The 14296-nt window shown below is 39.4% G+C and overlaps 1 protein-coding gene across 1 annotated transcript in view; it reads right to left on the bottom strand.

Moving 5' to 3' along the window:
* Nucleotides 1–12381, bottom strand: part of DSC2 (desmocollin 2) — a 33685-nt gene extending 21304 nt beyond the window's left edge. The window contains exons 1-5 of the mRNA XM_034995916.1: nucleotides 12225–12381; nucleotides 4457–4541; nucleotides 3157–3356; nucleotides 2089–2208; nucleotides 672–827 (exon numbers count right to left, since the gene is read on the bottom strand). Coding sequence (XP_034851807.1) covers nucleotides 672–827; nucleotides 2089–2208; nucleotides 3157–3356; nucleotides 4457–4541; nucleotides 12225–12293 — 630 coding nt within the window. The 5' untranslated portion in view covers nucleotides 12294–12381. The remainder of the gene's footprint in view (nucleotides 1–671; nucleotides 828–2088; nucleotides 2209–3156; nucleotides 3357–4456; nucleotides 4542–12224) is intronic.
* Between the last annotated feature and the right edge of the window lie 1915 nt (nucleotides 12382–14296).

Here is a 14296-nt window from a genome sequence, read left to right as displayed (position 1 = left end):
TTTCATGCATATTGGTAGTTATATTTAGATAATTCTCTTCATGAGAATTTTTTACTTTAAAAAAGGAAAGTCAGAAATAGAACAAATGCATGGCTATAAATTGTATGTGGAATGCAATTTATTTCTTTTAATTTTATAATATGAATTTCAACTCCAATTTTTCTCATAACAACTCTCAGAGAAAGCAGAGCATCACAGGTACTTAGAAGGCCATCTTGTAGCAATTCCAAACCTAAATATTTAAATCTAGGAATGCCTGGGTGCTCGGTCTGTTAGTAACTTTTGGTTTCAGCTCAAGTCATGATCTCAGGATTGTGAGATCGAGCCCTGCTCAGCACAGAGTCTGCTTGAGATTTTTTCCTTCTCCTTCTCCCTCCCCCTCTGCCTCTCTCCCCACTCAGGCACGCTCTCTCTATATATAAAATAAATAAATAAAATCTTTTTTAAAAAGTAAAAAAAAAAAAAGGTGAAACTATCATACCAAGACCAATCTAAGAATCTAATGCTCTCTATTCTATAAAGCTCTTTTTGCTTCAAGTCTGTGCTATCAGATGTAGCCAGAGCAGAGACAACAAGCTCAGAGAACAAAAAAAGGTAAGCAAATTGAGAATGGGAGATGAAACAGCCAAGCTTAATAATTACTAATACAATATGTAAACTTTAGACTTTACCTCAAAAGATTCATACTCCTCACGATCTACAGGACGAGTGCAATATAAGTTTCCAGTATCTCTCTCTACATAAAATAAATTTATAGGTTCTCGGTCCACCCCAGGTCCTCTTATGGAATAGAATATAGTGTAGTTTTGTGCAGTGTCAGATTGAATCTAGAAAGTAGATATTATATACATAAGAGACAAATTTTTATTTCAGCAAGACTTTCATCTATATATATTTATGCAATCATGTTGCCATTTTTGTTGCAGTAAGTAATTGCCCCCTTTAATTTGTTATCATGTATGAATAAAAAACAGCAATAGAATAAGGAAGCCTAATAATTGAGAAATTTCAAGAGCAAGGCATGAGGAAAATAATGTAGTAGTGTCTTAGTTTTCCCGAATAACAGAGAAATACACTAAATGGTACCTCTGTGAACCAAACATTTAAGACTTTAACTGTCTGAGAAAACAAAGTATTCAGAGCATGAAAAATTACCCTTTCATTAATTTTTTAAACTTGAAGTTTTATTATACATAACATTTGAGACACTAGGTTTAAAGTTACTGTATACGGGGAAAAACCATGGGAAATGCTTTCCTTAATTAGTTTCTATTATTTGTCAGCGTCTTTTTACTATAGAAGCTGAGGTGAAAGGATGGGTGGAAATGAGGGAGAATAGAAATGACATAATATCTTGGCAAGTGTGATATTCTGGTACTTGATTCAAAAAGCAAATTTTTTCCCAAGCTGTTTTGATCCTCTTAGTAAGATCTTGACTATATGTCAGGATGACTAACAATGATTTTCAAACGATTTCTTTCTCAACTTTGAGATGCTCTTTTCTCAACTGTATGAAATTTGTTGGTGGGATATAAAGGAGAGTTCCTCTCAAATTTCAAGAACTGAGAGAAAAGAAACCCTAGTCAAGGACTCAATGGTCGTGGCAATGGATAGTGGAAGAAGGCCAGATTTGCTGGGGTTGCTACTGAAAGTTAGAAAGAGAGAGAAAATGTGGATCCAATACGATTTAAGGGGTGGACTTGGGGATAAACAATGGAAAGGATGTATGTGTCTTTTGCCCTTCATGGCATTTATCCTGGTGTCAGCAATTTCATCTATTATGAAAGGGGTTTCTATACTATGCCCAGGTGACATGCTTGCTAATAGGAAAATTCATTAAGGAACAATGTGTTTGAGAGTGCTAGATGGGTTTTACAATTTCATAAATGGACTTTGCAGGACTAAAACTGCAAAAAAGTGTATGCTGGTATAAAGATATATATTTATACCTATTTACTGAAACATATAATACACATACTCATGTATTCATATAGAACTGCTTTTAAAAATAACTTTATATTCATCATCCAAATTAAAAAAAAAAATGGAAACCATAGACTTTCACAGTGAAAGGAAAGTAAATTGTACCTGTTGAAGAAAAAGTGGGAAAGGACCCAAGGAATTCTCTTGCATTGAACAAGGAATAGGAGCCCACCGTCTCTTGGCACGTCTTAGAACTTTTTCTTTAGAATGCCTCTTCTTTAATACCTCAATTTAGAACACAGGAAAAAAATAATAAAGTCCATGGTTACTTTATTCGCAAACATTGGAACTCTGACACATCTCTCATGAGGATTAACTGGGAAGGTGTAAGACCATGGTGGTGCTTGAAAACCAAACTAAATGTCAACACTGCAAAAAAGATAACAAAGAAATAACAGTCCTATCTGTTAACACAACAGTACTCTCAAGAAAATAACTTGGTACGAACATGGAAGAAAGAGAGATGGAATTGGAAGCCTAGAAGCAAAATTTAAAAAAAAATAAAATAAAAACCAACAACGTTACTGTTGCCATATTGCCATGCAAAACCATGGGAGGAGAGAGATGCAAGGAAAAGAAATAAAGTGAGTGGCCTTCTAAATATAGCATATGCACCTTCCACTCACCAGCAACTAGGAAGAGCCAGGGACCAACAGAGAATCTGTGTCAGAACGGGGAGAGAAAAATGGTGATAACTCTCAAGCTGCTGCACTGAATTATGGCCGATGGTTGAATAGAAATCATCTGGATCTTTAGTGTCAAGAGTCCAATAAGCATGCATGAGGTCTGAATCTCAACCTAAAATAATCATCTACTTTTTAAGACTACAAATTATGCTGTCTAAGATACATATAGACAGAGTTTCAAAATTTGTTTTGGAAATCTATTCTACAGGAAAAGATTAAGAAATGCTTCTTTGTGTCTAATCTCAAATACGCATGCTGTAGCCTCCCAATTTCTCTGTTTATATCCCAAATGAAAAGCAAAGACAACCTAGAATAACTGATGTGGCAAAACCTTTTTCCACCATTTGAACACTGTTAAGTTGCATGATGGTTTCCATTCTTCATCAAGCTGAACTATCCCACGTCATCTCTGATTCCACGTCTTCCCTGGTAATGTTACACCTGCAGAATACAATTCATTATGCTTCATTTTTATAGTTTGGTGTACCTTTGTTTGATGCTGTAAAAGAACAAGTAGTTTCTTTTCTTCTTGGTTCTCAGTGTTGTAAAGTAATATGGTAAAACTTCTCTCCTCTGAGGACAAAAGAATAGCATTTGTTGTATAGACAGACCCATCTTCTAAAATTTGGAAATCAGGGTCACTTGAATGAATTAGATTTGCAGATTGAAAGCACTCCTTCAGGTTAACTGTAGAAAATACACACAAGCAATCATTTGTAAGGTAAAACAAAACAATATATAGTGCTAACAGTAATCTATTCATTTGGGGGTGGGGAACCAAAAACTTAAAATTACACTGACACTTGTAAATGTTGCATTTTTAAAAGTACATACGAAACTATATGGTTAATTAAATTGTGCATAAACACCTATGTCACTTCAAACACCTCCTTTACGTCCTTTTAAAAAAGAGACATTTGTCCTAAAATAAAGGCATGTGAGTTCCAGTGTTTTAATATGTAAACCAACACCAAAAGAAGTTTTTCTTTATTAACTGAAATTAGCTATAGCGTAACACATGAGAGAACTTAAACAGAACCTAGAAAATTAATCAGCAGTTATTAAATTAAAATATTTCTTAACTCTTTGCATCTATTGTTAGAGTCATTATATTCTGTGTTCTCACTGGTCTGCTCTTTCCTTGTAAGCTTGAGTTATGTGAAAAAAATTAATTGATAAGAGGCACCTGAGTGGCTCAGTCAGTTTAGCATGGGACTCTGGATTTCAGCTCAGGTCATGATCTCAGGATTGTGGGATCGAGCCCCGCGTCATCCTCCACGCTGAGCAGAGCCTGCCTAAGATTCTCTCTCTCCCTCTCCCTCTGCCCCCCCCCACTGCTCTTTCTCCCCCTCTCTCTCTCATTCCCTCTCACTCAAAATAATAATAATAATAATTGATAAAAAGCAATTTCTGGAAATATATATCAGTAAAATACCAAAATGTTTTATTATTAAAATCCAAAAACAATACCTTTAAACTCAATAGATTCAATACTATTTCTCAATTTCATAGAAGTATGTTATAACATATGCCATTACCCCCATGTAATATAAATATTAATAATTATTTATTACTCAAACTAAGCCTTTTTATCTACTTCATATAATCATGTTTTTCAATAAAGGACAATATTCCTTTTATTGGAATGATATTATGTGTATTACAAATGATAATGTAATATATTAGTTTTAACTATTAATTCCAATACAGCTATCCTTCTAAAAATTACACTAATTTTACAAGATCATACCAAGTAAGATCTATTACACATTTTAGCAGTTTCTTACCTCTACCAACAAATTTCTCAGCATCTAGCTGGGAGGGAACTTGTAGTATGACTTTTTTGCAGGCATCACAGGTAAATGTTAAGATCTAAAACATCAAATCAGTATTACACATTAAAAAAAGATCCTTTTAATCTGTACATTATTCATATGTTAGAAATTGGTATAATTATAAATTAGTTTATACAACTAGCAAAATAAAATTTAAAAACATACACTGCAGTAGAAATCAGAACAAAATTACATGGAGAGAAAGAATAAAACAAAAGACCAAGAGTCATGGCTCCCTCCTTCACAAAGCATGTAAACTCCAAGAATTCCTTACCCTCTTGGGTTTTGTTTCCTCTTCTGTAAAAAGGAGCTAATAGTAAATTCACTGACTAATACGGTGAGTATACTGAGGAACGAATGACAACCAATGTGAGAGCACTAAAAACTTAGGAAGGCAGCACAGGTATGTGAATAGGAAAAACAAACAAAAACAAATTTAGAGTCAGCAAAGTGTTTCAATTAATAGTCAACTGCCTATGAACTATGGTACCAAATCAATAGTATCTTAAACAAAAACCCAATGCTTTAAAGAGAAGCATCAACTCATTATCACGGAGTGACTTGGAGATTACTTATCTATGACCCCACACAAACAAGCACAGAACTTTGAAATATGAATTTATTTTGAAGGTGCATCTTCTCATAAGTGACCAGTAAGGGCATTTTACAAAATATTTCACTTAAAATTTTTTAAATGAGTTAGTGATTTATGGTAACCAATTCCAATACAATATATATTTGAACACACCGAAATTTAATTCTGTTCCCCCTAAAACTGTATAATGCATGCTTCTGAAAGATTGAACAATTCTATAGTTTTGCAAAGGCTTTTAACCAAAAGCAAGATAGCTGACTAGCATTGATACTATATTTACAAAGTCTATAAACACAAATTAAAATAATCAAAATTTGGATTAGAATTTTTATTTCTAATATACATTTTTATTTCCACTACACATGCCAATATACATTTAATTATCCAATTTAAGTTATATATGGAGGATCAGGCAAGGCAGTGATTACATGTCATTTGGAAATTAGGGATGGACACAGTGAAGAGACTATTTGGATTGGAAACTAAAAGATGAGAAGAATGTTCACTGGCTGTATTGTCTTAGAGAAGACAGGCATAAAATGAGATGTGTGAAGAGTCCAATTCAAGGCGGTTGAAAACATGCATCTACTTCTTCATTCAACCAACATTTACTGGTTGCTTACTATGTACAAGGCAGTGTTCAACAGTGAACAAAGTTCTTGACCTCATGGAGATTACCTTATAATGTGAGACACAAAAAAAATAAATACGTAAAAGTCATATAATGCCAAGAGATAAATGTTATGAGAAAAATAAAACAGGCAGAAAAGGTGACAGAGGGAAGACCAGAAGCCTGAATGAAATGAGGAAGCAAACCAGTTCACTAACCGGGGAAGAGTCTTCCAGGTGGAAGAAAAAACAGAACAAAGACCCTGGAAGAGGATTTTACCTGGTGTGTTAGAGGAACAAAAAAGCAGTCATGGTAGGAAAGCACAGTGAGGGAAGAGTGATACAAGATGATATTAAAGGGACAGTCATGGGCACATCACATATGGTTTAAAAGACCATAGTAGGAGTGTAGATTTTATTCTGAGTACAAAGAGAAACAATCATAGGTTTAGAAGCTGTGGAGTGGCATAATGTGGTGAGCATTTACACAGACTCATTCTGGTGGCCCTGTGAGAACAGACTACAGAGAAGCAAGAGTGGAAGCAAGATGACCAATTGGGAGGTTCCAGCAGAAATGTAAGAGAGGGAGGATGGTGACCTGGACTAAGGTGAAAACAGCAGAGAAGGTGAAAAATGGCTGGATTAATTCAATACTTTAGAGAACAGTATCCTGGGCATCCATTCATTCCTGCATTTAACTAATATTTACTGAATGTCTACTATGTACCAGACACAGAGCAGTAAACATGATCCTCATGAAACTTTCAATTCAAGGATAAGACATAGTGGTAATTTCAATAAAGTAGGATAAATGCTCTACTAGATGGGTACAGGGTGCTATAGGATAGCAGGGGGAACTAGCCTCATGTAAGAGCCAGGTGAGGTCACCTGAAGAGTGGCTGTACATTAGCCAGTTCAAGAGGACACACAGCTTCCGTGTTCCAAATACAGAAACGGCAAATGTGAAGCCCAGAGATGACACGGGTCTGAAAACAAAATCTTAAAAGGCTGATGCTCACAGCACAAAAGGGACAAAGTTTAAAATGAATTCAGGGGCGCCTGGCTGGCTCAGTCAGTAAGAGCATGCAACTGTTGAACTCGGGGCTGTGAGTTCGAGCCCCACTTTGGGTGTAGAGATTGCTTAGAAATAAAATCTTAGAAAAGAAATAAAAGAAAATGGATTCAGAGAAGTAGGTGTGGGGTAGATTCTGAACAGTGTTAACAAAGTATATGGATCTTTTTTTTCCTAAAGACAGTAAGAAACCAAAGATTTGCTTTAAGCAGATAAACGACATAAGCAGCTTCCCATTGGAACAAGGTGAGTCCGAGCAGTGTGGGGAATGGATCAGGGGAACGATTCTCATTTCCAATAATGGCAGCTAGGTCATTCAGGGGAAGAAAATGCCAAAATGAGAAAGGATGGATATGTTTTTTTGTTAACGGTCCTAAACCATCTAGCAAAGAATTGCTAGGCAGAAACTGAGGATCAAGCTCAAACACAGAGTGGTAATCAGACACAACTTCTGATCTGAAAAGATTGGACTCTGGTTGTTTGGCCTCAATAGAAGAGAAGAAAATCAAGCACAGGCCTGCCTAAGATCTAAGAGAAGAGCTGCCCACATTAATCTGGGACCCCAAATGTAAAACCTTCGCCATAGAGGGAGCCTGAAGCAAACTGGTCCTTGAACAGATTTGTGATCCACATTCACCTTACTTGCTTGGTCTGGGAACCTCAAGCCACTGATTAAAGAAGGCCTGGCATGTAATCACTACCATAGATGCTGAAAGACGTTTGACCAAATTCAATAACAATCCTTAGATTTAAAAAGAAAAAAAAGCCCCCCAAGGAGTTAATAAATACTTCTTCAAGATGATTTTATATTATGTTTTAATCACATCATCTATGGGAAAGCATTAGCAGCAGCCCCACTAAACTCAGAAACAGCATACTTTCCAAGGTCATCATTTATAGTTAACATTACATTAAAATATATTAGGCAAGAAGGAAATATCAGATGACATATAGATTGGAAAGGAAGAAGCAAAAAAAAAATCTCTATTTGCATTTGATATGACTACCTGGAAAACTGAAAGAAATCAACTAATAAATTACTATAAGACTAATAAAATACTATAAATTACTATAATTACTATAGAATTTCAGTAAGGGAGCAGAAACAACTATTAAAATACAGAAATCATTAGTCTTTGCACACATAAATACAAATTAAATAATATAATGAAAGAGAAGGAATCATTTTCAAAAGCAATAAAAAGGTAAAAGGCCAAGGAGTAAACTTAACAAGAAACATGTAAAGCCTATTTGAGAAAAATCTGAAAATATTTCTGAAGGACACAAAGTAGACTCGCACAAAAAGAAAGATATATCATTATTTTGGATAGAAAAAAAATCAACATAAATATATCAATTTCCACTAAGTTAAATTATAAATTTCATGATGTCAATAAAAATCTTAATAGTATTTTTTCTGGAACTAGACAAGCTGATTTAAAAGGTGATAAGGAAAAATAAATAACTAAGAATAGACGGGAAAACTATGAAAAAGAAAAGCAATGAAAGGATATTAGACTTAGCAGGTATTTAAAAATACTATGAAGTCTCAATAATTAAAACTGCCATTTTGTATATGAATAGGCAGAAAGATATTAGATGCATACAAATTGGAAAGGAAGAAGTAAAAGAGTTTCTATTTGTATTTGTTATAACTGTATACAGTCCATAAATGTTCTAACTTTGTTACACTCACCAATTATAGGAGTTCCTATTTCACCACATTCTTGCCTATGCTGTGTGTTTTCAAACTTTTGGGTGTATGCCAAATGAGGAATATGTCACTGAAGTTTAACTACATCTTTTCTTATTATGAGCGAGGCTGAAATATTTTTATGGGCCATTTTTAGTACTTTATGGGACTTTTTCATATCCATGTTCATGTTGGACTATTTGATTTATAAGAGCTCTTTATATACTTGTAGATTAGCTTTTTAAAATATGATCTGCAATTTTTTTTTTCTAATTTGAGTTACCTTTGACTTTGCTTATAATATTTTTGTTTGGGTTGTTATTTTTGCCATGGACAAGTGTGTGTGTGTCTTAATATAATTGATTTATGTTATTTATAATATTTATAATATATTTATATTAATGATCATAATTTGATATAATTGGTTTTCTCAATATTAATAAGTGGCTTTTGAAATCTAAGCCATGTGAACCATAGATAGGCCTTCTTGACTCCAAACTTAAACAGGAATTCACCATGTTTTCTTCTATTAACTGTATGGTATCGTATGTTACATCTAAACCTTTCATCTGTTTGGACTTTTCTGTGTTCTACATGAGTTATGGGTTCGACTTCATCTTTTGCCAAATGACTGCCTAGATCAAGTAGTCTCATACTATATATATATATACATATATAGTATAATATGATACAGTATAGTATAACATGCTCTATAATATATAATATAGTATATTATACTGAGTATAGTACTATACTAAAATGCTAGAATATATTACTATAATAACTAATATATTAGTATACTATATATATTATATATTATATATAATACTCTCTATAAATCCTCGATGATGTGATATGACGTCCATTATAAAACAGCTTTCCATCTAGTCATGTACAACCTTTATGGAGGGGTGAAGGAGCTGTTAATATCTACCAAAAGTACACAGTCATTTATACTTTTATCTAGCAATACCATTTCTAGTAATCTAATCTATTCTATTCATACACCTGCCCATACATGAAATGACATATATACACAAGTTTAGTCACTATGACATTATTTGTAATAGCAAAAAGTAACAGCAGAGATGATGGACAGAAGCAGAGATATCCATAAGGTATTTCTGAATGTAGATTTAATAGGACTTAATGATGGTTTTGGGGAGGGGAGCAGTGAGGAAGGAAAAGCAAACAGCTTCCAGACACCCTACCTGAGCAACAAGGTGTATGGTAGTGTCATTCACTGAAATACAGGATGTAAGAAGAAAAGCAACATTGTTTGAGAAGATAATAACTGCTGTGTCACACATCATACTGGGTAGATATAAAGACTTATTGTTTAATGAAGACATCCCAACTACCAAAATACATTTCATCTAAGGAGGCACCTGTATGATATTTCACCGACAGGACCTAGAATAGGGAGTCTGATCCTGAGTAGTCAGGAACAGGAAGGTCAAAAGAAAAAAAGGGAGTGATGGGGCGCCTGGGTGGCTCAGTCGTTAAGCGTCTGCCTTCAGCTCAGGTCATGATCCCAGGTTCCTGGGTTCGAGCCCCACATCGGGCTCCCTGCTCAGCGGGAAGCCTGCTTCTCCCTCCTCCACTCCCCCTGCTTGTGTTCCCTCTCTCGCTGTGTATCTCTCTGTCAAATAAATAAATAAAATCTTAAAAAAAAAAAAAAGGGAGTGAATTTCAATAAAGGCACAATCTACAAGGTGGAATTGTATAAGGAATGGTTTATATTTAGCAGTGGAGATCCGGTATGACCTTAAGAGAGTGAGCAGCCTCATTAGGTGTTTGGGTAGAAACCAGAGTTCAAGTGGTTAAGACACGTGTGTGGCGAGGCAGCAGTAGGAAGCAGGGAGAAGCTGATTTGTAGAATGGTGAAAGATTAATTGGGTACATGGAGAGGAGGAAATGTAAAGGGTGTTCCCCCAGTGAAAAGGAATTATTCACTCCTACTTAATAATATCTTCTACTCAAATGCTCTTTACACATCTATCACACTTGAGGCTCACGAGCACAAGAACCACCTGAGCCTGGCAGGACTTGGCCCTGATATGCACACAGACACCAGAGCAGCTAGAAGGACCCGCACCGCGCCTTCCAGCTAGAATGTAGCAGGATGAGGGGTGCTTTGCTATCTATCCACTTCTGGCCAATCCAGCTCTGAAGCTAAAAAAAGTCACCTTTAGTTTATTCACTTCGTCTTTCTTCTACAAAGGACCTGAGAGCACACAGAAAGTTTTGTGTGCAAGCATATGCAAAGCAACGCTATTTATTGCCCATACCTATTACTGTCCATGCTTAATTACACCTATTACTGTCCACGCTTAATTACCCCTTTTCCTTCAAAGAGTAATGGCCACTGGTTTAAAAAGAAGTGGCAACTTTATTAGGGATCTAACCAAAGTCATTTCTTTGTCATCAACTACATATGTTGTGACCGTTATTTATTTCATTCTTGGTTTTCTCAACTATAAAATACTAATTGCTGTACACCTGGCCCTTTCTATGACACTAATGTGCCCTGGGAATTTAACTAAGGGTCTGAAGTCCTAGAGAAAGATAGTGTAATGACAGCACTACAATTTCATGATTTAAAAATGTAAGGAATTCACTGTAAACTAAGTAAAATGTAAGGAATTCACTGTAAACTAAGAGCGGTTGAGAAGTGAAATGATCCGAATATTTCATCCCCCCAGTTCCAGTACTCCCAGAAGGAATCTTCCTGCTGTCTGTTCTCCAGGTTTGTCCCCTTGTCCTTCAGGCAACTTTTGCTCCAACACCTGGGGCTCAACGAGAAAGGTCACTACCGGGTTGAGCACTTTCTGGCCCCTGGTCTATTTAATTTTTCTCTTCCTACGGGACTCAGGAAGTCCAGTCTGGGAAACCTCTGATCCCAAACTCTCCCAGGGGCTGTCCACTGGCACTGAATTCCTGTACCTTCTGCCTCCCCCCTCTCCGCCCCTGGCCGTGGGATCCCGGGCTTTTCTGCCTGGGCGGGGAACCGTCCGTCCCCAAATAAAGCCACCCCTTCTCACTCCCAGGTTTGGGTGGGTGAGGTCATTGCTACTGTGTTCTTTAAAGTGGGAAAGAAGTTAGAGCGAGAGGGCAAAAGAGAAGAATCCAGATGCCTCTGTGCACAAGAGAACCGGACGAGCATTTCCCTAAAGATTAAGGGGGTAGCAACCGCACACGCTGACAGTGGGAACTATACAAGGGGTCATCTAGGGCCCGCCCATCTACCATTTCCAGGCGCGAGTGTCGAGACCGCTCCTCTACAGACTCGCACACACACCGAGAGCAAGCCCCGGAAAGGGGCGTAGTCCTCCCACCCGAGGGCACTTTCCGTCCCGTCCGCCCAGCGCTCCCCTCCGCCGCCGCCGAAACCCGGCACCGCGCCCGAGGTGCACAGCACCCTCCCCCCGAAAGGCAGAGGCACGGAGGAGCGGCGCTCCCCGCTCGTCCCCAGAGGCCAAGGTTTGGGATGGGTGTTTGCAGCTGGCGTCTGCGTCTCCATCTGCCTGCGCTGACTGTATCTATGGATGACTCCCTTCTCCTCCCCTTCGGGAGCGCGGCGCCCCGGTCGCGAACCTCTTTCTGGCAACCTTCCCCCATTCCAACAACTCCATTCATTCAACCGGCCGGCGACACATTAGCCTCCGCTTTGCCCGCCACCCCCGCCCACTCCTGCTCCCCCAACGGGCGGAGCCCCCTCCCGGGAGCCGGCAGCCGGGCGGCCACTCACCGTGAGGGCCAACAGCAGTTGCCTGCAGAGGGCTCCGCTCCGGGAGCGCGTGGGGCGGGCGGGCGCCATGGGAGCGCTCGGGGACAGGTCGCCGAGAGGCGCCCGGAGGTCGGGGTGGGAAGGCCCGGCGGGGCCAAAGGCCGCGGCGGGAGTGCAGGCTGGGCCGGCCGCGCAGAGCGAGTGGGAGGCACGGGAGGTGGCGCGCGGGGAGAGGCGCTTTTCCTCTGGCTTTCTCTGCAGCGCCTGCCTGCCACCCAAGAGGCTTTTCCTCTGGCCGAGGGTGGGGCTCCAGGCGCGCCCAAAAGACACCGATCGGCCCCTCCTTGGTATTTTCTCAAGTCTTCATTTCTTTAAGAGCGCAACAGGTGGGAACTCCCCTCTCGCCGCCACCCTGGTCCCTGCGCTAGGTGTTTCTCAGCAGCGGACGCCACCTATATGCCCCGTCTCGCCCCCCCCCGCCTCCCGTGTCCGCCTGGAAGATTAGCAGCTGGCCCTGCCCAGCAGAAGCCCTGACTGTACAGAGACTCACTCCCCGGGCGCGGCGGGCGGGGGGGAAGGAGGCTCCCGCGCCCAGGCTCCGCCCCCGCGCGCTGCCCTCTCGGCCCGCGAGCGGCTCGGAGGTCAGAGACCGGAGGAGCTGGAGAGGTCGGGTCTACGCCCCAGCTGCCTCAGGCCTGCCTGCTGCAGAGGAACTCCAGGGCCTCTTCGCTGGAGTAAATGCACTGCAGACATCCAAGTGCGGTTCACACAGGGTTTTCAGCTGTGGCACGCCTTTCTTTGGGGGTCTTGTTTTTGCTTTTAGAAATGTCCTGGCTGGGGCGCCTGGGTGGCTCAGTTGTTGGGAGTCTGCCTTCGGCTCGGGTCGTGGTACCGGGGTCCCGGGATCGAGCCCTTCGTCGGGCTCCCTGCTCCGCGGGAGGCCTGCTTCTCCCTCTCTCTCTGCCACTTCCCCTGCTCGTGTTCCCTCTCTCGCTGTGTCTCTGTCAAATAAATAAATAAATAATCAAAAAAAGAAAAAAGAAAGAAATGTCATGGCCAATATAGCAGTGATGCAAGAAAATTACCATAAATTAAAGACAATAATTAATTAATTAATTAAGGGATTCCAGGCTCCAAAAAAATAACATCAAGGGTAAGTTACAACAGAAAACGCATCGCTTCAGATCCTAGACGTTAACTAAATGTCTGCTACCGCTGTTCTCCAAGACCCTCCCTTGGCCCAAATTAAAGCCATCTAATGACCTTCTTATACCTATCTCCTAAAATGAACTGGACGTTCACTGGAGATTTCTCTCTTCCTTTCCTACCACCAAAACCGGAGTTTGCAGCAAGAAAAGAAAAAGAATGGGATACAATTTATGTTTGGTTTGCAATGTACTTGAACTAGGTGAATTACCTCGGGCCTTCACCTGGAAGATTAAAATATGAAAGCAGTATGCTTGTGCTCTCCAGAGAACAATGACAGGGCGTTCTGACGCATCCTCCTGCACCTCTTTTCAGCTACTGGCTTAAACCAGGGAAGTCTGACCACAAAGGGGAAACTTGTCTGTTTCATTTCATTTGGTTTTTCTCCTATGAGATGTTTGGAGAAACCTGTTTGAAAAGCCCAACCAAGTCACTCACACCATTTCAGTTCCTAAAAACATGTACCATCCTATACCATTATACACAGAGCCAAGATTATTATAATATTGACCATATAATTAAACTCAAAAGTAATGTCAAACACTACATGGCTTGCATTCTATGTATTAGTCCCATGCTCTATTTTATTAATGAATGACACATAATGAGCTGTTCTGTTATTTCTATAGCCACAAAATTTATCATTGCACCTTTGCTAGTAAAATAAGCCTGGGTCATCGGCATGAGACAATAGTTGACATGCTTTTGTTTCCGTGTTTTTTAACCCTCATGTTTTCCCAGCAATGATTTCATAAACACACTTCATCCTATTAATGACATCATGATCTCTAGCATGAAGCTCTTCAGAGGACAGAGAAACAGGCTAGTTTCAGGTTCTAGAAATGTACTCAGGCTATCATCATAGTCCTTGACAATAGGACATTTCC

The sequence above is a fragment of the Mirounga leonina genome, unplaced genomic scaffold (assembly GCF_011800145.1).
Source record: "Mirounga leonina isolate KUSES-001 unplaced genomic scaffold, KU_Mleo_1.0 Mir_93, whole genome shotgun sequence".
Lineage (NCBI taxonomy): Eukaryota > Metazoa > Chordata > Mammalia > Carnivora > Phocidae > Mirounga > Mirounga leonina.
Note: the sequence above shows the minus strand (reverse complement) of the source record. Positions and strands in the feature narration are given on the sequence as shown.